The following is a 24,076-nucleotide window of genomic DNA, read 5'->3' as shown; positions in this document are numbered from 1 at the left end:
TTTGCATGTGTGTGTACTCACCTAGTTGTACTCACCTAGTTGTGTTTGCGGGGGTTGAGCTCTGGCTCTTTGGTCTCGCCTCTCAACCGTCAATCAACAGGTGTACAGATTCCTGAGCCTATCGGGCTCTGTCATATCTACATTTGAAACTGTGTATGGAGTCAGCCTCCACCACATCACCCCCTAATGCATTCCATTTGTCAACCACTCTGACACTAAAAAAGTTCTTTCTAATATATCTGTGGCTCATTTGGGCACTCAGTTTCCACCTGTGTCCCCTTGTGCGTGTTCCCCTTGTGTTAAATAGACTGTCTTTATCTATCCTATCAATTCCCTTCAGAATCTTGAATGTGGTGATCATGTCCCCTCTAACTCTTCTGTCTTCCAGCGAAGTGAGGTTTAATTCCCGTAGTCTCTCCTGGTAGCTCATACCTCTCAGCTCGGGTACTAATCTGGTGGCAAACCTTTGAACCTTTTCCAGTTTAGTCTTATCCTTGACTAGATATGGACTCCATGCTGGCGCTGCAAACTCCAGGATTGGCCTGACATATGTGGTATACAAAGTTCTGAATGATTCTTTACACAAGTTTCTGAATATGTGTGTGTGTGTGTGTGTGTGTGTGTGTGTGTGTGTGTGTGTGTGTGTGTGTGTGTGTGTGTGTGTGTGTGTGTGTGTGTGTGTGTGTGAGGTGTGACCGTACACCCGCTCTCTGTGAGAAAGTCAGCTATGAATTTATAGTAGGTAAGATTAAAACGAAAAAAGGGAAGGGAAGGGTTTTGGAATTAAGTTTTAGAACCGTTTTCTACGTAATATATCATAAACTACTGTTCATATGATACGTGATGAATTCCTAACACTTTCACATGACTTATCTCTTTATTTGTGCTCTTTTAAATGTCTATATTTATACATTATCGAAGCTCTCGCTGCTTCCTCTCCTTCTACTGATACGCCCGCGTGCCTTAAATTAGCCGATCTTCCCATTACGTGTCCTGGTATTCCTGCTACTTTGCTAGAATGTCTTCAGTTTCTTATATTTTCTTGCAACTTCAATTACTATTTTTTTCATTGGTTTCTCTTTATACTACATTTTTCTTGTTTTATTTAATTTTGCCTCATTTCCTATTTTTTTTAATTCTGTTTTTACTATTAACTTTAGAGCTATTTTATCAAACAATTTGCTTTTAAGTTTGCTTTAAAAGCTGGTGTGTAAAGCATATTACAGTTCCAATAATAGTTTACTTATTAACTGTCATGTGAACCTTCGTCTTAATCAGAAAGCATTCTCAAGTTACTACTTTATTCATTATAAGTTATTGGTATAAAATATTACATGTATTTGCTTAACTCGTTGTTTTGTAAATGGTCTGAAAAATTTGGTTTAATGTAAATGAAATTCTAAGGAATACTCATATAGTTTTTTAATTTATTATTTCATATGTTTGTGAATAAATACATCATACTAACATATCCAAACCTAACGTAACCTCACCTAATGTAACCTTAACCCAGCGTAACCTTAACCTAACTTAACCATGGATAGGAAGTAGCTAATAGCACTATTAGCTACTTCCTATCCATGGTTAAGTTGGTATGGTACCGTCTTGATAAGGAAAGGTTGCTTAAGAACCAGCGAGATTTACTTCCAGGCCTCCCCCCCCCCCCCCCCGGGCAGCAAATCGCCCGGAGAAGCTTTTAAGACTTTTTCCTGTTGTGCTCAGGGCATTTAAATCCTTTCACGAAGACTTAATTTGTCCAATATATCTTCTCCTTTATAAGACCTGTGCTTGCGTTTTTCATTTACTTGTTGTGGCGACTTGCCTGATAGATTCGAGGTGAAAGATTATATACATAACACTTATTCATTTGATGTGAGGAACCAAACTGTGTGATGGCAAGGTTAAAAGTAACAATTACGAGACAACGTCGTGAGGCTGCAGGAGCTCTGGTTCACGGGTAACGTTCCTGACAACGAGGCCGAGAGTGACCTGACCAGATGGTATAGTCACGGCGACGCTGCTGACGAAAACCAGGACAAGACTCAACGAAAGTGGTAAGAATTAATTAAGGGGGACTTAACACTATCAACATCAGAAGTCCGAGACTGTTCAACACGCTTCTACTTCATATAAGGGGCGTAACTGGCCGACCCCTCAGTGTTCAAGAGAGAACTATCAACATCAGAGCCCCGAGACTGTTCAACACACTTTTACTACACATAAGGGTCATAACTGGCCGAGCCCTCACAGTGTTGAAGAAAGAAGTTTCAACATCAGACGCCCGAGACTGTTCAACACGCTTCCACTAGACATAAGGAGCATAACTGGCCTACTCCTCACAGTGTTCAAGAGAGAACTATCAACATCAGAGGTCCGAGATTGTTCAACACGCTTACACTACACATAAGGGACATAACTGGCCGACCCCCTTGCAGTGTTCACGAGAGAACTCGATAAATACCTCCAGAGGATAGTTGATGAACCAAGCTGTGCTTCATACGTCAGGCTGCGAGAAGCCTCGTCCAACAGCCTGGTTGACCAGTCCAGCAACCAGAAGGCCTGGTCGATGACCGGGCCGCGAGGTCGCTAAGCCCGGAAATCAACACAAGGTAACCATAAGGAAACACGGTATCCCCACATTTATTTACGCCTTGGTCTGAAACACAGAGTTGTGAGTTGTAATGTTATTATTGTGGGCACTGACTGTAGAAGTTCCTGTGAGCTTGTGCACGACTTGCAGGAGGCTTGTCCCTGTTCCTGTGAGCCTGTGGACGACTTGCAGGAGGCTTGTCCCTGTTCCTGTGAGCCTGTGGACGACTTGCAGGAGGCTTGTCCCTGTTCCTGTGAGCCTGTGGACGACTTGCAGGAGGCTTGTCCCTGTTCCTGTGAGCCTGTGGACGACTTGCAGGAGGCTTGTCCCTGTTCCTGTGAGCCTGTGGACGACTTGCAGGAGGCTTGTCCCTGTTCCTGTGAGCCTGTGGACGACTTGCAGGAGGCTTGTCCCTGTACCTATGAGCCTGTGGACGACTTGCAGGAGGCTTGTCCCTGTACCTGTGAGCCTGTGGACGACTTGCAGGAGGCTTGTCCCTGTACCTGTGAGCCTGTGGACGACTTGCAGGAGGCTTGTCCCTGTACCTGTGAGCCTGTGGACGACTTGCAGGAGGCTTGTCCCTGTACCTGTGAGCCTGTGGACGACTTGCAGGAGGCTTGTCCCTGTACCTGTGAGCCTGTGGACGACTTGCAGGAGGCTTGTCCCTGTACCTGTGAGCCTGTGGACGACTTGCAGGAGGCTTGTCCCTGTACCTGTGAGCCTGTGGACGACTTACAGGAGGCTTGTCCCTGTACCTGTGAGCCTGTGGACGACTTGCAGGAGGCTTGTCCCTGTACCTGTGAGCCTGTGGACGACTTGCAGGAGGCTTGTCCCTGTACCTGTGAGCCTGTGGACGACTTGCAGGAGGCTTGTCCCTGTACCTGTGAGCCTGTGGACGACTTGCAGGAGGCTTGTCCCTGTACCTGTGAGCCTGTGGACGACTTGCAGGAGGCTTGTCCCTGTACCTGTGAGCCTGTGGACGACTTGCAGGAGGCTTGTTCCTGTTCCTGTGAGCCTGTGGACGACTTGCAGGAGGCTTGTTCCTGTTCCTGTGAGCCTGTGGACGACTTGCAGGAGGCTTGTCCCTGTTCCTGTGAGCCTGTGGACGAGAGCTGTAAAGCCCGTGCAGCTGGTCATATTCTGTACGTGTCGACCTACTTTATTCAACACAGAAGGGACCTTAAGCGAGAGGTTCCTCCGGGACTGAGGTTAGAGTTCCTCTTTTGTGGTGAAGCCAAGATGGCGGCAGGTGACGGCACAATTTTATACAAAAAGAGGAAGACAGGAGTAACTGAACTCAAGCTATGTGTCACAAACACGTATTCTCCTGTAAGATATTAGACATTTTAGTTCTAAGAAACCTCGCAGAACCTTTCTAATATATGTACATTGTTTACAAGCATTACCATATAATCCGTATTAAAAAATGTTGCTTTGCCAACTTATGAAAGTTCCATTGCAAGATGAAAACTATAGAAAGAGCGCTGGGCAGACTACATATTCCTGCATGACCAGATGGCTTTTGTCAGTACTACTACTCACCAGCGACTAACTTGCAAACTCGAGAAGCAGGCTGGTGTATTGAGAAAAGCACTGAGGTGGGTGAAGGAGTACCGATCAGGAAGAAGGCAAAGAGCCTGAGTGCGAGGAGACCATCATAATGGAGAGGTAATGCGTGGAGTACTTGATGGGTCGGTATTAGAGCCCATCCAAATACATGTAAACGATCTAATGCAGAGAGTAAGCTCATTCTTATTCATGTTTGCTATCAATGTTAAGCCAATGAGACAAATCAGAACAGAGGAACAATGCCAGAAAATTATAAGATGAACTAGACAATCTCAAGAGATGGTTTGAAAAAGACTACTACACTTTAACTCTAACAAATGCAGGGTTGTGAGGATTGGAGTTGGGGCAAGAAAACCTCAGATAACTACGGTTGCATATTACATATATAGAACACGCTCAGTTCTTCGCTGTATGAACTTTTGAGTTCATAAAAGTTCCATTTTATGAGTGATCTCATAAAACTTTGCATTAAAGATAACTATTTCAGCTTTAATGATTCATTTTATAAACAAACATTTGGCATTGCGATGGGAAGTTCCCTCTCCCCGGTTTTGAGCAATTTGTACATGTATTGTTTTGAAATTAATATCTTACCCAGGATTTTACCCTCGAATTTGTTGTGGTACAGGTACGTTGACGATATTTTATGCCTGTGGCCGGTTAACCACGACCAAAAAAAAATTCTCATTCAGCTTAATTCGCTGGATCCGTCAATCAAATTTACAATTGAGAATGAAAGGAATGGTGTTCTGTCTTTTTTTTTTTAGAGATCATGATTCATAGAATTAGTAGAAGTTTATAATTCAACGAGAATAGGAAACCTACCAATGTTTGCCCCTATGTTCATTTTTATTCAAATCGGCATGTTCAGGTAAAGCGGGTAGTATTTTCAGGAATGTTTCTCAGAGCCTTGAAAGTTTACAGCCCGGAATTATTTGACGAAGAAATAACAAAAATATCTGAAATTGGGAATAAGTTAAAATACATAAAATCGGTCTTGGATGTCACGTTTGGTTAAGCAAAAAGGACGATCTACAAACAAGCTCCCAAGTCTAAGCCAGGAATAAAAAACTTGTTGGTATTACCATATTTTGAGGGACTAGTAAATCTCGCCCCAGCCCAGAAAAACCTTAATATTAACTCAGTATTACAAAATAATAATACAGTTAAGTCCATGTTAATTAAGAACTCGCCCTCGTCAGTAGCAGGTTGTGTGTACTCCATCACTTGTAATGAGTGTGCATGTGTTTATATCGGCCAGACTGGTAAATCTCTTTCCTCACGTTTAAAACAACATTCATATGCTATTCGTACAACCAAGCGCTCCAGTGGACTGTATTTACATTAAAGTTTATGTGATGATTCTATCGAATTTAGAGGGGCGAAATGCATTGTTAAAAGTAAGAATTTCGTTGAACGAATGTGATCAAGTCTGCTCTGATCTAACAATGAAACAACAGTCTTAATGTGAGCCCTGACATGTACAAATTAGATCCCCTATATAAGCTTCAATATAGCATCCATTTAACCCCTTTTTCGTCCCCTTTTATCCGAAGGTTCATCCTCCTTTCTTTACTTGTATATGGGTTAATAGGTTTTTATTCTTACGTTCTTGGTGGTCAGGTGACCCGCCCTGTCGGATATAAGGTAGCCATTCACGTTTCCTTCTTCATTCTAAAATGCTCTGATGAAGGCGAATTGAGCTGAAAATGCGTTTAGCATTCTCTATTTTTCCAGGTGTGGTTAATATATATATATATATATATATATATATATATATATATATATATATATATATATATATATATATATATATTATTATTATTAAATATGACCGAAAAAGTAAGATTAATAATTCTAAAACGAATTTTCTCAATCTTTCTTATGTTATTTTTCACTGTTGATGGTAACTGAAAAATCAATTCTCCAAAATTCATTTTTATTTCTAGTCTGACGCGACACTTGAGCGCGTTTCGTAAAACTTATTACATTTTCAAAGACTTTAGTTTACAAACACACAACTGAAACTGAATAGAGCTTACACATCTTCTATTTTATATCTACATTTGGGTGAGGTGGATGAGGTGAAAACAAACTTTCAACAATGGGTATTGAATGGGTATTAAATTCAAACACAAGACAGAACACGAAACAATGGGTATTGAATGGAATTGTAGAAAGCCTATTGGTCCATAATTTTTTATGCTTCTGTATTGGAGCGGAGTCTTGAAGTGGGTAGAATATATTTGTGCATTAATTGGCTGTTGATTGCTGGTGTTGACTTCTTGATGTGTAGTGCCTCGCAGACGTCAAGCCGCCTGCTATCCCTGTATCTATATAACTTCTTTTCCACAGCTCATAAAACGGAGGAAAGGGTCCTGAAAGATATTGTTAATAGAAACGTTATCCCTACAGACAAAAATCAGAAGATACAACTGACGATTTACTATAAAACCAGAAAAACGACCAGCCTACTCACGAGAAACTCTCCAGACACAAAGCAGAACGCTTTAAAAGAGACCAACGTCGTCTATGCCTTCAAATGCCCTTTTGGGGATTGTAAGCCTCAAAAAACCCAGTATATAGGCAAGACAACAACATCTCTTTCCAGGCGTTTAACGATGCATAAGCAACAGGGCTCCATTAAGGAACATATAATCTCTTCCCACAACCAAACCATCACCAGAGAAATCTTAGCAAACAACACAGAAATCATCGATAGCTACAGCGATAGCAGGCGGCTTGACGTCTGCGAGGCACTACACATCAAGAAGTCAACACCAGCTATTAACAGCCAATTAATGCACAACTATATTCTACCCACTTCAAGACTCCGCTCCAATATAGAAGCATCAAGAAATATGGACCCATAGGCTTTCTACAATTACTTCCATTCTTACCTTCAATACCCATTATTTCGTGTTCTGTCTTGTGTTGAAAGTTTGTTTTCACCTCAAGCAAAACTGTTGTAACATATCACTTCACCCAATTGCAGGTATAAAAAATCGAAGATGTTTAAGCTCTATTCAGTTATAGTTCAGTTGTGTGTGTGTAAACTAAAGTCTTTGACAATGTAATAAGTTTTACGAAACGCGCTCAAGTGTCGCGTCAGACTAGAAATAAAAATGAATTTTGGAGAATTGATTTTTCAATTACTACCAACAGTGAAAAGAAACATAAGAAAGATCGAGAAAATTCGTGTTAGAATTATTAATCTTACTTTTTCGGTCATATATATATATATATATATATATATATATATATATATATATATATATATATATATATATATATATATATATATATATATTTATATATATATATATATATATATATATATATTTATATATATATATATATATATATATATATATATATATATATATATATATATATATATATATATATATTTTGGTAGCAGTCTTTCCTGTAGACATATATTATTAAATATGACCGAAAAAGTAAGATTAATAATTCTAACACGATTTTTCTCTATCTTATGTTTCTTTTCACTGTTGATGGTAATTCAAAGATCTATTCTCCAAAAATAAATTTTTATTTCTTGTCTAAGTTTTCTAGACTAGAAATAAAAATGAATTTTTGGAGAATAGATCTTTGAATTACCATCTATAGTGAAAAGAAACATAAGATAGAGAAAATTCATGTTAGAATTGTTAATCTTACTTTTTCGATCATATTTAATAATACTGCACATATATATATATATATATATATATATATATATATATATATATATATATATATATATATATATATATATATATATATATATATATATGGCATACCTAGTAGCCACAACGCACTTCTCTGCCTACTATGCAAGGCCCGATTTGCCTAATAAGCAAAATTTTCATGAAATATTTGTTTTTCGACTACCTAACCTACCTAACCTAACCTAACTTTTTCGGCTACCTAACCTAACCTATAAAGATAGGTTAGGTAGGGTTGGTTAGGTTCGGTCATATATCTACGTTAATTTTAACTCCAATAAAAAAAAATTGACCTCATACATAATGAAATGGGTAGCTTTATCATTTCATAAAAAAAAATAGAGAAAATTTATTACTTTAGGAAAACTTGGCTTATTAGGCAAATCGGGCCATGCAAAGTAGGCCAAGAAGTGCATTCTGGCTACTAGGTACGACATATATATATATATATATATATATATATATATATATATATATATATATATATATATATATATATATATATATATATATATATATATATATATATAATGTCGTACCTAGTAGCTAGAACGCAGTTCTCAGCCTACTATGCAAGGCCCGATTTGCCTAATAAGCCACGTTTTCATGAATAAATTGTTTTTCGACTACCTAACCTACCTAACCTAACCTAACTTTTTCGGCAACCTAACCTAACCTAACCTATAAAGATAGGTTAGATTAGGTTAGGTAGGGTTGGTTAGATCCGGTCATATATCTACGTTAATTTTAACTCCAATAAAAAAAATTTTCCTCATACATAATGAAATGGGTAGCTTTATCATTTCATAAGAAAAAAATTAGAGAAAATATAGTAATTCAGCAAAACTTGGCTTATTAGGCAAATCGGGCCTTGCATAGTAGGCTGAAAAGTGCGTTCTGGCTACTAGGTACGACATATATATATATATATATATATATATATATATATATATATATATATATATATATATATATATATATATATATATATATATATTGGAGATATTAATATTAGCTGCCTCGTATGGGCCAATAGGTCTTCTGCAGTTACCTTCTTTCTTATAATTCCTTTCCCCCACTTATTTTTGGTGGTCAGGTGACCTGCCCAGGCGGATATAAAGGTCTGATCAGCAATCTTATCTTCATTCTACTTTGCTCTGATGAAGGCGAATTAGCCGAAAACGCGTTAAGCATGTTCTATTTTTCACATGTGGTTATTCTGCATACTTGGATCAGTGTTTTTGTGATCATTGTTGCATATATATATATATATATATATATATATATATATATATATATATATATATATATATATATATATATATATATATATATATATATATATATATATATATGTCGTACCTAGTAGCCAGAACGCACTTCTCAGCCTAATATGCAAGGCCCAATTTGCCTAATAAGCCAAGTTTTCATGAATTAATTGCTTTTTGACTACCTAACCTACCAAACCTAACCTAACTTAACTTTTTCAGTTACCTAACCTAACCTAACCTATAAAGATAGGTTAGGTTAGGTTAGGTAGGGTTGGTTAGGTTCGGTCAAATATCTACGTTAATTTTAACTCCAATAAAAAAAAATTGACCTCATACATAATGAAATGGGTAGCTTCATCATTTCATAAGAAAAAAATTAGAGAAAACATATTAATTCAGGAAAACTTGGCTTATTAGGCAAATCGGGCCTTGCGTAGTAGGCTGAGAAGTGCGTTCTGGCTACTAGGTACGACATATATATATATATATATATATATATATATATATATATATATATATATATATATATATATATATATATATATATATATATATATATTGATATATATATATATATACACACAAATAAACTGAATTACAGCGGCCTATGCAAAGCTGGCAAACTTTCTTGGATGTTTCAAAGATCCGACCAGTGGGGCTACCAGACGGGAATTGAGAGAAAGTTCAGATATTTGCTACAAAACTGGGTCATGAACTGAGAAAACTCCAAGTTGAAGGAAGGAAGACTTATGGATCTGGAACAAAATAAAAAAAATCTGAATATCGCTATTAATATATACATATATATGTACACCTTTAACTGATCCGAGAGTAATTTGATTAAGGAATTTATGCCATGTAAAATACAATATTGAAATAGAACATACAAGAGAATGATGAGTATGATCACAACATTCAAAAGAATGATGCGTATGATCACAAGAAACCAGGAACAGTGAGAAGCATGATCGCATCATTCAAGATACAGGAAGTACGAACAAAGTGATTAATTGCCATAAATTATAATGTAGAGGTCTCCAAGTTCATGAACAATAAATACAATTCTTCCCTTATTCTGACTATTCTCTCACACGCTCTTACAATACACAAAAGTACATATGGACACGCGAGAATGTTTTTATGTACACACAAAACAGCTTATGTGTGTACACTGTAATTTCCCGCCCACACATTACACATCCACACTCTAAAAACATTTAATATTTGGCGGAGTTGTATCATCCTGAATTTCTTTCCCTCTTTCCTTTTTTTATATTGTCTTTATTAAATATTTGGGAGCAGATTTATTATAGAAAACTCATATATTGATCAGTGACATTGTCCATAAAATACCTTTCTCTTATCTGTGACTATATCTCTAACTTTTGATATAATAGAACTTCTTTCTTAGTTTCTACTATTTAACCGGAACCCACAAATTACCTTTGACCTGACCATCGACTTTGTGACCCGTCATATTGAATTCTGCACAAAGCCCATTGTGACAATTTTGTTTGGCATTCTATTTAGAACATTTTTGAGCCCAGTAATAAAATTTATGATTTAACTTATAATACAAACTCGTGGTTTATTTGTCATGCCAGACCAAACGTTGTGACCTCTTATGACCTCTCCCGCTCGTCATATTTACTTGTGTCTTGACACCACCGCTTGAGAACCTTGCAGTTACTCAACTCGATTAAACAACACACTTTCAATGCGAAATATAACCAAAGTAGACTCTGGCCAAATGTGATCTTCACGATCTCCAACGTTTATGTGGTCAATGTTCAGGGATTGTACTGAGTAATTACGTACAGGGAGTCCCAAAGTGTTCAGGGATTATACTGGGTAATTACATACAAGGCGTCCCAAAATGTTCAGGGATTGTACTGGGTAATTATATACAGAGTGTCCCAAAAGGCTGGCCCCTTGGCAAAGTATAAAAGAAAATTACTGGGATTTGTTATTATAATATATGAATTATCAGTCATTTTATCAATTACAATATTCATAGTCTTCAGTCACAATACAGTAGTCTTAAGTCACAATACAATAGTCTTCAGTCACAATACAATAGTCTTAAGTTACAAAACAGTTGTCTTAAGTTACATTCAGTTTTAGATGCTGCCCTCGTCGTCACCTCCCCTCATCTTCCCCTCCACCTTCCCCACCTTTACCACTACCCCATCCCTACCCCTACCTCTACCCCTTCCCCACCCTTACCATCCCACCTTCCCCACCCCTTCTCACGCAAACTTCCCTCTCTCCCTCCGGCTAACCACTCTTCCGTTTCATAATATATAACATTAAGGGTTACCCATGATTGCTCGGTATATTCTGTCTTTCTTCCCACCCTTCGTCTCCCATCTTCCACTCGACACCTTATTGTGCCCACCCCTTTGGTCCTCCCCTTACACTCTTCCCTCCTCCCCTTATCCCCACCCCTACCTTAGCTCCCCCCCCCCCGCTGTATCCACTCCCATATCCCATAGGTTTTTCCCTGTCACCTCCGTTTCTTCCCTTCACTCAGAAAATGTATGGGTCTCTTTCACCCCCTCCCCTTCCCCCTACCTTCGTTCTGCCCTTTTCTTTCACACCCCCTAGACCTCTTTCCCCTCTCACCATCCCTGTTTTCTCTCTATCCTACGATGCTACTAGCAAGATATTGACAAAGAATATTAAAGTTGCTCTGATCGAATGTGTGAGGGGCTGGCTCTCATTGGTCTATGAGTGGGAGGTTAATTCCTCGGAGTGGTGGCTAAAATTAACTTATGCTATTCGGACTAAATGTCTTTTAGTCCGAGTAGCATTAGTTAATTATGAGTTAGCATAAGTTAGAGTTAATTATGAAATTAACTTATGTGTTTTATCGGCCTGTAGCGAGTAGATTATCCCAATAATATACTCGCTCCAAATGCATTGTTAATATTCCTGTCATCCTTTGGAGATGAATGAGGTGAGGCGTTGCCCGGGCAACACGGTGAGGTGTTGCCCGAGCATATAAGCAGCAGAATAGCAAACATTAACCAGAGTCTACTTTCAAGTGTGGTCTAGAGCAGACACTTGCGAGATACTGTACCGACGCTCAGTGCGCTCAACTCACACCAAAGTATCACCTGTGTACTTCTGTATATTCGACCAAATATATATATAGTATCTTAGTGTCTGTGTTTATTGTCACCATACTTTACGTAACAATAGAACCGTTACATTGGTGACCCCAGAGAGTTTCGACGATACCCAGCCACGATGGACTACAACATGGACTCTCACTGGACCTCCACTGCTGCTGCTTGCTGTGGACCGCAGCCACCTGTCGTGGAACGTTGCCAACACTCTTGCCACAGCTATGATTTTCATCGCGATCATCTCTGCATTTTCATCTACTACGGCTTGCTGCTCCACGATCACTACTCACTCATCTGGCAGCTTCATCAGTAACTACATAATGTGGGATCTACAGCCTGTCCTGCCGACTCTCCGTCGCTGCCAGGGCACTGCTTGTTCTACAGGGGCGCCCACGAAAGCTGCTCTTTCGTCAGATTCATCTACACGTTCACTGCATTCTGATACTCTGCCGACTCAAACACTTTGCGCAGTACAGGACTTACAGCTTGCGTTTCCGACTCTTCGTCGCCTCCAGGACAATTCAGCTCTAGCAGTGATTCCCTTGTTGTCCTAACTACGTGCCTACATTACCTCATATTGTCCTGGTGCCCGAGCCCATCCGCCCCGGATCTAAATGCTCCACCAACAACCCAAGACTCTACAGCTTCGACACAGAGCAGACTACGACCGCATCGAGCCGCCACGCTCTCGCTCCCTGAGTTCAGACACTCACAATTCTCAATCGAGCCGCCACACTCTCCCACATAGAGCTCCACGACTCCGGCCTCACTCAGCTCTCTGCTGAGAGCTGATCAGCAGAGAGCTGATCTCTGCTCTGCTCCAGGCTTCGTCTCAACGTCTGCGACACTGCTAAATCCAGAGACACATCCGCCGACTACGCAGTTCACTTTTTCGACCACAGTTACCAGCAGCACCGCCACCTACGACAACGGACGATCCTGTACGACCCCCCACCCTACAACCCCAGTTACCAGCCGCACCACAACCTGATCCTACGACGAAGGACGATCCTGTGCGACCTCCCACCCTACGACCCAGTTAGATGACATCAGCGAAGAGGAGGAAGTTAACTTTGATGGTTATGTAACGCGAGCAGGTCGTACAATTCACCGACCAGCTAAGTTCCTTGATCAAGTATTTTTCCTTTCATCCCCTGGGAGGGGGAGTTCTGTAGCGAGTAGATTATCCCAATAATATACTCGCTCCAAATGCATTGTTAATATTCCTGTCAACCTTTTTGGAGATGAATGAGGTGAGGCGTTGCCCGGGCAACACGGTGAGGTGTTGCCCGAGCATATAAGCAGCAGAATAGCAAACATTAACCAGAGTCTACTTTCAAGTGTGGTCTAGAGCAGACACTTGCGAGATACTGTACCGACGCTCAGTGCGCTCAACTCACACCAAAGTATCACCTGTGTACTTCTGTATATTAGACCAAATATATATATAGTATCTTAGTGTCTGTGTTTATTGTCACCATACTTTACGTAACAATAGAACCGTTACAGGCCTATTGCAGACATTAATATCAGAAATATTCTGTAATTTTTTTCGGCATCAGTGTTGAATATTATTATCAGAAAAGTCATAAATGTTAGGTTCTTAGTGTTAAAACTAAATTTACAGGGTTAGCCGGTAGCTTGGGTCAACCTATCGTCGTGGTGGTGTGAATGCGACCCTGGCACGCTGTTCACTTTTGAATAACGGCGGCCCTGACCAGCCTGCGTTCCTCCCACACCCCCAGACCATTCCCACTGCCAATTAGGGTGAGCCTAGCCCTAAGCATCTGGCCTCCAAATTTGAATAGACAAACAAACGTACTCTCTTATTGTAAGCACGGAGGGTTACCCGGCGGTGCCCGGGATATTCTGTCTCTCCCCACAACCCTCTTACCCCATCTCCTTCTTGACCCCCTAGACCTCATCCCCTCTATCACCTCCCTCTGGTCCTTCCCCAGGACCTCCCCCCCTTACACCCTTCCTCCCCTTCCCCTACTTACCACACCACTTTCGCCACCCCCATTTCGTCCTCTTTGTTACTCTTCTTTCCCCTCACCCCTTGTGCCCACACCTTTGGGGCTCTCCTTCCTACTTTCCTTCCTTCCCTTAACACCTCTTACCTACTCTCCCCTTACCCCACTCCCCTTTCTTTCTCCTCCACTGCCACCACTCATGCTACTCTGTATTTATATTGTTAAATGGCATTCACATAAAATATAATAGTTTCTCCTCTCGAATTTGTGAGTTGACCTTCAGTCTTGTATGGGACCAGGAGTTTCAGCATATAATTGATGTGGTTTATGGGACTGTGGCTTTAGTAAAGATCGCAGGACATTTCAGCTAATTTTTCGGATATCAATGAATAAAGATGGATATTTCTATTAGAAATACGTATTGATTTTTTTTTCAAAATATTTTCGTAAGTACACTTGCGGGGAGGGACAAAAATCATCGTGAGGGGTCTGAATAGGACCATGGAAAGTCGATCTCTTTTTCAATTCTGACGAACCCGATTAGTATAAGCTAATCCCAAATCCCACAAAATGGATTTGTCTTCTCATTCTCTATCGTTTCTCCCACAAAACACAATTAAACGTCTATAAAGTTTATGGAAAAATGTGTATGATAATATTCAACTCAAAACTAAATAACAAACGCAATATTTAGATTTAGATTTTGGCTGTGTATTCATAAGAACTTAAACAAATCGTATCAATTTCGGATGGACTGAAAAGGTGTATAGAAGTTCTTGCCAAACTTATATTTTTAGAAAGTAATTGAAATACAATTCACTCAAAATATTTGAAAAATATTGTGTAATATCAATGGTAATGACAGAGGCAGAAGTGCTGCTTGCAAGAGTATTAACATAAATACTTGTTTTAAAGCACACTTTTTCATTATTCGGGTGCATGAAACGTGAGTTTGAAGAGCTCTGCAAACTGTATCCTCCATCACAGAGAACTTGTGCTGGGATCACAGCTAGGGACTAGGGACCTGAGCACCGACCAATGATAGAAGTACAGTGACCAATCCTAGGGACATGGCAGAGGTATAATGATGACTGCTAGGTATATGGTAGAGGTACGCTGACTACTACATGTATATGACAGAGGTACACTAAAGACTACTAGGTACATGCCAGAGGTACACTAAAGACTACTAGGTACATGCCATAGGTATGCTGACTACTGCTAGGTACATGCCAGAGGTACACTGACTACCAACAAAGACTAGGAAGATGAGCATTGACCACAGCTACGGACAGGACAGAAATACACTGACGACTGCTAAGAACATTACAGTGGTAATCTGACCATAGCAAAGGATATTACAATAATACACTGAGTAGAGCTAAGTATAAAATGCGGACCAAGTGATCACAGTTCGTATGCCAAGCCACACAAAATATTCTCCTGATAAACAGTAACAGGAAACGCTTCAACATTTCAGGGTAGAATGTGAAATTTCAATTGACCATAATATAAGATGACCAAACCACACATATGGTTTGGTCATCCTAAATGCATAATATGTTATATGTATATAATATGTCTATTATATGCATGTTATATGCACATTATATGTTATAATATGTTATATGTATATTTTATGTTTGGTCAGCAATTATATGTATAAATGCTTACACTATATATATGTATTGCTTATACTATATATTTAATAGTATATCAATTTATTTTGTAAATATTATTGAGGTCATTATTGGACGGAGTGACATTGAACAAGATCTCTCAAAAAAAATCGCGAAATAATATTTTTGTAAATGTTTCCCCCCCTTGCCCCCCCCCTCTCCCCCCTCGCTCGCCGTATCGCATAACGAGAAATGTGTTGGGTTGAAAAGATCCAGGTGAAAAGATTGTGTGTGTGGGTGCAGCTTTAAGAAGGAGTGTAGAGGCACTGAGGTCAACTTTATGCTGCTGCTCCGTGGTGTTTCTGGCCTGACCTGTTTAACTACGTGTGTATGGAGAATATAGTGATATTCGTGGGTTGGGGCTTGGGTACTACCCTATTTGTACTTGCAAGGGATGAGCTCTGGCTCTTTGGTCCCGCCTCTCAACTATCAATCAACTAGTGTACAGGTTCCTGAGTCTACTAGGCTCTATCATAGTTACACTTGAAACTGTGTTTGGAGTCAACTTCCACCACATCACTTCCTAATGCATTCCATTTGTCAACCACTCTGACACAAAAAAAGTTCTTTCTAATATCTCTGTGGCTTATTTGGGCACTCAGTTTCCACCTGTGTCCCCTAGTGTGTGTGCCCCTTGTGTTAAATAGCATGTCCTTATCTACCCTATCTATTTCTTTAAGAATCTTGTATGTGATGATCAAGTCCCCACTAACTCTTCTGTCTTCCAGCGACGTGAGGTTTAACTCCCGTAGTCTCTCCTCGTAGCTCATACCCCGCAACCCGGTACTAGTTTGGTAGCAAACCTTTGAACCTTCTCCAGTTTAGTCTTATGCTTGACTACATATGGACTCCATGCTGGAGCTGCATTCTCCAGGATTGGTCTGACATATGTGGTATACAAAGTTCTGAATGTTTCCGTACACAAGTTTCTAAATGCCATTCTTATGTTAGCCAACCTGGCATATGCTGCTGATGTTATCCTCTTGCCATGGGCTTCAGGGACAGGTCTGGCGAGATATCAACCCCCAGGACTTTCTCTCTCTCTCTCTCTCTGACTCTTGAAGAATTTCATCTCCCAAATGATATTGAAGACTCCCGTAGTCTCTCCTCGTAGCTCATACCTCTCAGCTCGGGTACTCCATGGTCGGGCGCCATCTTGCCCTCCGCCTCGTCAGGGTGCATCATGTATCTGCAACCACCATGCTAATTATACTGTTTGTGTGTGAGTGTGTATTTACTATTTGTGCCAGCAGAATCGAGCTATTAGCTCTTCGACTCCACCTCTCTAACCAATCTATTTTCCCTATATAATATCTACTACATATATTTATCTCAAACACACGCACACACACACCCAGGAAGCAGCAAATAACAGATGTCTAACTCTCAGGTACCTATTTAATGCTAGGAAACAGGACCATATGGGTGAAAGAAACTATGCCTATTTGTCTCTGCCGGCGCCGGGAATCGAACCAAGGCCACAGGATTACGAGTCCCGCGCGCTGTCCACTCAACTACAAGACTCGTGTGTGTGTGAGTGTGTGTGTATACTCACCTAGTTGTGTTTGTGGGGGTTGAGCTCTGGCTCTTTGGTCCCGCCTCTCAACCGTCAATCAACAGGTGTACTGATTCCTGAGCCTATTGGGCTCTATCATATCTACACTTGAAAGAAACTCTGCCCATTTGTCTCTGCCGGCGCCAGGAATCGAACCAAGGCCACAGGATTACGAGTCCCGCGCGCTGTCCACTCAACTACAAGACTCGTGTGTGTGTGTGTACTCACCTATTATGCCTGTAGAATCGAGTTCTTGCTCTTGGACCCTTTTCTCCAGTCACCTGTTGTCTAGAACAATGTCTCCTGACCTATTTTCCTATCACATCTACTTTTAAAATTAACAATGCCTCTACAACCTTCTCCTTCAAATATTAGCATTTTCCCATTACACTTAAAGGTAAACTTCCGAACATCTCTGTGACTCATCTGAGTCTCAAGCTTCCATTTTTGTTCTCGTTTTCTAATGGTATTCATTGTGAGAATTTCCTCTTTTACTAGTCTGTCTATCCTACCTAAGTGTTTAATGCGTCTCTCCAAGCTGCATGCCAGGGATGTGTACGGTAGAGAGCCCATGTAGTAGATATGATACAGAGAAATATGCAGTAGATATGGTAGAAGAAACATGGGTTGGGAGTCAGTGTATTAGACAACCGTTGCCTCTGATGCCTTGTCATACCGTCATATTGTTGTCTTTCGTGTGCACTATCCTCGTCATTTCAAACAAGGTTTGGAACTTTTGTATCGTTCAACTGGTTTCGGATCCCAGAGTTCAAAGATTTCAGAAACGGCTCTCAATTTACTAATAACTTCAGTTGGTCCCAATCCTTCGTCAAGTGTGTCTGGCAAGCTCTGCTATATAACGAAGTGATACATTCGATTCTCGTATTTTTTCTTGGATTTAAGCAGTTAATTCTAGAGTGTATGGCGGGAAGTCCGTAACACCCTGTGTGTTAAACATCTGTAAATCCTACATTGCTCCAGAGAAAGTGTTAAATAAATCTCTCTCGCTTTCTCCGTAAATTTTCCAGCCACTAATGTTGCTTACTGTTCATTGCGCCATCCACGGAGCTCCGCCCGTCCAAAAAAAAAAAAAAATGTCGATTTCTGCGGCATTGAAACCTGGTAGGACTCTACTCCCATCCTCACAAACCCTAGGCTGTCCATAGTCCTCCTTAAGACACTGATCTAAAATCCTCTATCTCAGATTTTCCTCTTCTTATGCTGTATCCCGAAGGATTTGTCTATCCCCTCGTGAACTAACCTCCAAGCCTTCAGTTTAATTTATCTTTTCACCCGGCGGCCAGAAAGAAAAATTCGTTTTCACCATCCTGTCTAAAGCTTAAAATTTCGCCACTTTTTCCATGAAGTTTTAACTCTAATCTTAATAACTCCATCTGCGAGTTGGTAAGATCACCAACACTTTTTGACATTCCTTTCTGAAATAGAACGTTCTCCATTGCTCGCTGACGTATACTAGTCACTCACCACCCTCATCAGTCACTACCCGCACCAGCAGTGACAGTCACCTCTGCTCTCCTCAACACCCTCACCAGTCACTACACCCACCAGCAGCGACAGTCACCTCTGCTCTCCTCAACACCCTCACCAGTCACTATACCCACCAGCAGCGACAGTCACCTCTGCTCTCCTCAACACCCTCACCAGTCACTACCCGCACCAGCAGTGACAGTCACCTCTGCTCTCCTCAACACCCTCACCAGTCACTACACCCACCAGCAGCGACAGTCACCTCTGCTCTCCTCAACACTCTCACCAATCACTATACCCACCAGCAGCGACAGTCACCTCTGCTCTCCTCAACACCCTCACCAGTCACTACCCGCACCAGCAGTGACAGTCACCTCTGCTCTCCTCAACACCCTCACCAGTCACTACACCCACCAGCAGTGATAGTCACCTCTGCTCTCCTCAACACCCTCACCAGTCACTACACCCACCAGCAGTGACAGTCACCTCTACTCTCCTCAACACTCTCACCAGTCACTACACCCACCAGCAGTGACAGTCACCTCTACTCTCCTCAACTCCCTCACCAGTCACTACACCCACCAGCAGTGACAGTCACCTCTACTCTCCTCAACACCCTCACCAGTCACTACACCCACCAGCAGTGACAGTCACTACACCCACCAGCAGTGACAGTCACTACACCCACCAGCAGTGACAGTCACTACACCCACCAGCAGTGACAGTCACTACACCCACCAGCAGTGACAGTCACTACACCCACCAGCAGTGACAGTCACATCTGGTCTCATCACCGCCGCTACAGTCAGATATTCAAGAAAAATCCTGCCTCAAACAGCATAGTTTGAATTTTGTCACATTTTCGACCCCAGCAATTCTGTAACCACAAGGAGCTTTCTAGTTTGCTATATCTCCATCGGTGTACATAACTGTCACCCGTTTGGTGCTGTAGAATTATCGAATGTGTCCATTGTGCCACATTATGTGTCTCTGGGTACAAGTTTACACTTGTTTACTCTACACTTACAAGTTTAAAGAAAAGTCACTTGTTTGCCACTAATTCGAGTACTCTTTTCACCATATCTATTAACAATGACCTCCAGCTCAGTCCTACACTAGAACCGGCCGGCCAGCTTACTTTTGGCTCGCTTGGCAGCTTGACACCACTTGCTGGACACATTCAGCCCACAAGTGCCCCTCCACACACCTAGTACTCAGAAGGACGGAACCCAGGAATCGTTCACCCTGGGCCCCTATTGCCCCTACACTTAGGATTCCAGAGACTCAACGCAATGCGAGCCCTCTCCCTGTCCCCGATTAACCTGGATTACCCAGAAACATTGTGTCTGCTGACGTTGTCACCTCCGGAAGGTGACAACGTCCGGGACCTGACACCGTAATACTGCAACAATGGAAACAGAAGGAAATTGTTACTTAACTTAAAGATTGGTTAAGTTGTGTCTCGTGATGAGCTGTTTATGTTGACTTACCTGGCAAGGCACGGAATGTTTTTTGTAATTTAAAAAAAAAATTCATTTATTAAAAACCTAATATACCACATGAATAATCATATTCTAATTCGTATATATATATATTATTAAATATGACCGAAAAAGTAAGATTAATAATTCTAACACGAATTTTCTCGATCCTTCTTATGTTTCTTTTCATTGTTGATGGTAATTGAAAAATCAATTCTCCAAAATTCATTTTTATTTCTAGTCTGATGCGACACTTGAGCGCGTTTCGTAAAACTTATTACATTTTCAAAGACTTTAGTTTACACACACACACAACTATAACTGAATAGAGCTTAAACATCTTCGATTTTTTATACATACATTTGGGTGAGGTGATATGTTACAACAGTTTTGGATGAGGTGAAAACAAACTTTCAACACAAGCCAGAACATGAAACAATGGGTATTGAAGGTAAGAATGGAAGTAATTGCAGAGGGCCTATTGGCCCATATTTCTTGATGCTTCTATACTGGAGCGAAGTCTTGAAGTGGGTAGAATATAGTTGTGCATTAATTGGCTGTTGATTGCTGGTGTTGACCTCTTGATGTGTAGTGCCTCGCAGATGTCAAGCAGCCTGCTATCGCTGTATCTATCGATGATTTCTGTGTTGTTTGCTAAGATTTCCCTGGTGATGGTTTGGTTGTGGGAAGAGATTATATGTTCCTTAATGGAGCCCTGTTGCTTATGCATCGTTAAACGCCTGGAAAGAGATGTTGTTGTCTTGCCTATATACTGAGTTTTTTGAGGCTTACAATCCCCAAGAGGGCATTTGAAGGCATAGACGACATTGGTCTCTTTTAAAGCGTTCTGTTTTGTGTCTGCAGAGTTTCTCATGAGTAGGCTGGCCGGTTTCTTGGTTTTATAGTAAATCGTCAGTTGTATCTTCTGATTTTTGTCTGTAGGGATAACGTTTCTATTAACAATATCTTTCAGGACCCTTTCCTCCGTTTTATGAGCTGTGGAATGAAGTTCCTGTAAAATAGTCTAATAGGGGGTCTAGGTGTTGTGTTAGTTGTCTCTTCAGAGGTTGCATGGCGTTTCACTTTTCTTCTTATGATGTCTTCGACGAAACCATTGGAGAAGCCGTTGTTGACTAGGACCTGCCTTACCCTACAAAGTTCTTCGTCGACTTGCTTCCATTCTGAGCTGTGGCTGAGAGCACGGTCGACATATGCGTTAACAACACTCCTCTTGTACCTGTCTGGGCAGTCGCTGTTGGCATTTAGGCACATTCCTATGTTCGTTTCCTTAGTGTAGACTGCAGTGTGGAAACCTCCGCTCTTTTCCATGACTGTTACATCTAGAAAGAGCAGCTTCCCATCCTTTTCCATCTCGTAAGTGAAACGCAACACAGAATTCTGCTCAAATGCTTCCTTCAGCTCCTGCAGATGTCTGACATCAGGTACCTGTGTAAAAATGTCGTCAACATACCTGCAGTATATGGCCGGTTTCAAGTGTAATGTACGAAAGATTGAGAAAGATTCTCAATGTACGAAAGATTGAGAAAATTCGTGTTATAATTATTTTTCTTACTTTTTCGGTCATATTTAATAATATATGTCTACAGGAAAGACTGCTACCAAAATATACTATAAAGAGATCCGTCTGTATAAATCGCTGTGGTATTTGGGTAGCAATTTTTCATTGTTGAGAGAAAGACTGAGGCTATGGCTGAGTTTGGTGCAGACTTTGGAATGTTGTCTTCGAGTTGTATTGCTGTATTAGGAGTTGTATAAAGCCAGGGTGGAATAGGGGAAACAGTAAGTTGGGTTTCCGAGTTTTGGAGTAGAGAGAGGACTATATTGAGGTTATTTGTAGCCCGTGTGAGGAAAGGTTGTGAGTGATTGGTTGGGAGGAACAAGGTCGTTGCCGGGCACTGTGTTGATATGCTTGACGGCTCCCGCACCCTGACGATGTCGCTGAAGTGTAGTGTACCGTCGTCGATGTCCGTGTTGGGTTACATGCTCCGCTGCCAGTATCGGGGTCAATTGCCCACCTGTTATCGGTGTGGTCACGAGGGTCATCTGGCTGCAGCGTGCGACGTGGGAGAGACTGGTCGGGTGCATGTTTTTCGTGCAGAGGATTTACTGCCCCTGTTGCGTTCGGACGGTTCTGAGGACGGAGTGGGTGCTGTGCCTGGGGCGCCTGATTGCCTGTTGAGGCGAGTTCTACGACTTGTGCGACACATCTGGTAACAACTATGGCCCCTGGGGTTGTTGGGCCGGTGTGTGTGGTGGGTGTTGTTGCCATCGCCTGCGCTGCATGTAGTGCAGGATGTCCAGGTGGAGGTTCATGTCCCACCCCCGCCTGTGGATGTGATACCGGCTCCCAGGGACGCGGGTTCTGCTGTTTTGGAGGGGAGGCTTCGGCAGGGGGCGGTGCCTGCCGTGCCTGTGAGTTTTGGCGACTGTAGTTCTGCTCTTTCCATCCCTTTGTCGAAGCATGTGCGTCGGTGTTCTGAGGCTGTTTCCCTGGATGATGTGGACAGTGTGGGTGATGTGGCCTCTGTGGACTCTTCGGACGTTGCGGGTGTGGCCTGTGTGGATGTGAAGATGGTGACTGTGCCTGCGGAGGGGCCTGCTGGGAGTGGTGTGGTGCGGCCTGTCTCGAAGCGTTCGCGGCGGGTTCGGAGTGTCTCCTATTTGTGGTGTGCCTTGGGAGATGGTGAGGGAGTATGGTGCTCTGGCGTCCCCCACCGTGGATGATGGTGCTGTGAGGGGCTCCGAAGTTGCTACCTGTGCCCCCCCACTCCCTCCTGCGTCTCCTGCTGTTGAATCTCAGCAGTGGAGGGTTGCCCATGGTGATCGGGACCTCGTCGTGGTGTTGCGGAAAGATGTGTGCCGGGGGGGGGGGGTTCTGTGCCCAGTGGTTAGGTCGATGCTGCACCTGCATCCACTGCGGTTCCCCCTCCTTCGTTGCCCCTGTCTGGGGGAAGCCTAGTTCCGACTGCTGGGGTTGTGCCCTGTGAGGGTCCGGTGTTAGGCCCTTATTGGGATGCCCGGGTGTTTCCGATCCCGTGGTGCTATTCCACTGTCTGGGTGTCGCGGGTGAAGGAGTTTGTCTATAGCATGCCGGATAAGATGTCTCAGCCGAGTTCACCGCCTGGTGGGCAGGTGTCCCCTGACACGTGGGTGATTTGGGACGCGTACTGCTTGCGCTTTCCGATATACAAGTTTCCGGAGAAATATTAGTTGGCGTCTTGTGCACTACGCTACGCCATGCGTGGATCAGCTGCCGCTGTGAACTCGACACCCCGCCCTACGGTGCGGCGAGTCTCCCTCTAACGTCTGCCTCTGTTTTCGTCGCCACTCCTCTTTCTACGGCCCAGCACATCTAACACTTTTGAATTTCTTCTCCTCAACGTCAACGCGTCTTCCTACATCTGTCCAGATGCAATCATCAGGAGGGTAAATTCTTCATGCAAACTGCACCTATTCTCAAGAAGAAAAAGCAGAGAAGAACCGGTAAAAATTTTCATATAATTTTTGTGTGTGTCCGTCACACTCAGCCCAGCTCAGCCCAGCACAGCCCAATACAGCCCAATACAGCACAGCCCAGCACAGCACTC

The 24,076-nt window shown here is 42.0% G+C and overlaps 1 protein-coding gene across 1 annotated transcript in view; it reads right to left on the bottom strand.

The window, feature by feature from the left end:
- Positions 1-2,687: 2,687 nt before the first annotated feature.
- Positions 2,688-24,076, bottom strand: part of LOC123750847 (uncharacterized) — a 118,835-nt gene continuing 97,446 nt past the window's right edge. Inside the window, exon 5 of the mRNA XM_069336774.1 lies at positions 2,688-3,689. Within this exon, the coding sequence (XP_069192875.1) occupies positions 2,688-3,689 (1,002 nt within the window). The remainder of the gene's footprint in view (positions 3,690-24,076) is intronic.

This window comes from Procambarus clarkii, chromosome 36 (genome assembly GCF_040958095.1).
Source record: "Procambarus clarkii isolate CNS0578487 chromosome 36, FALCON_Pclarkii_2.0, whole genome shotgun sequence".
Classification (NCBI taxonomy): Eukaryota; Metazoa; Arthropoda; class Malacostraca; order Decapoda; family Cambaridae; genus Procambarus; species Procambarus clarkii.
This window is presented reverse-complemented; position numbering and strand designations above follow the sequence as displayed.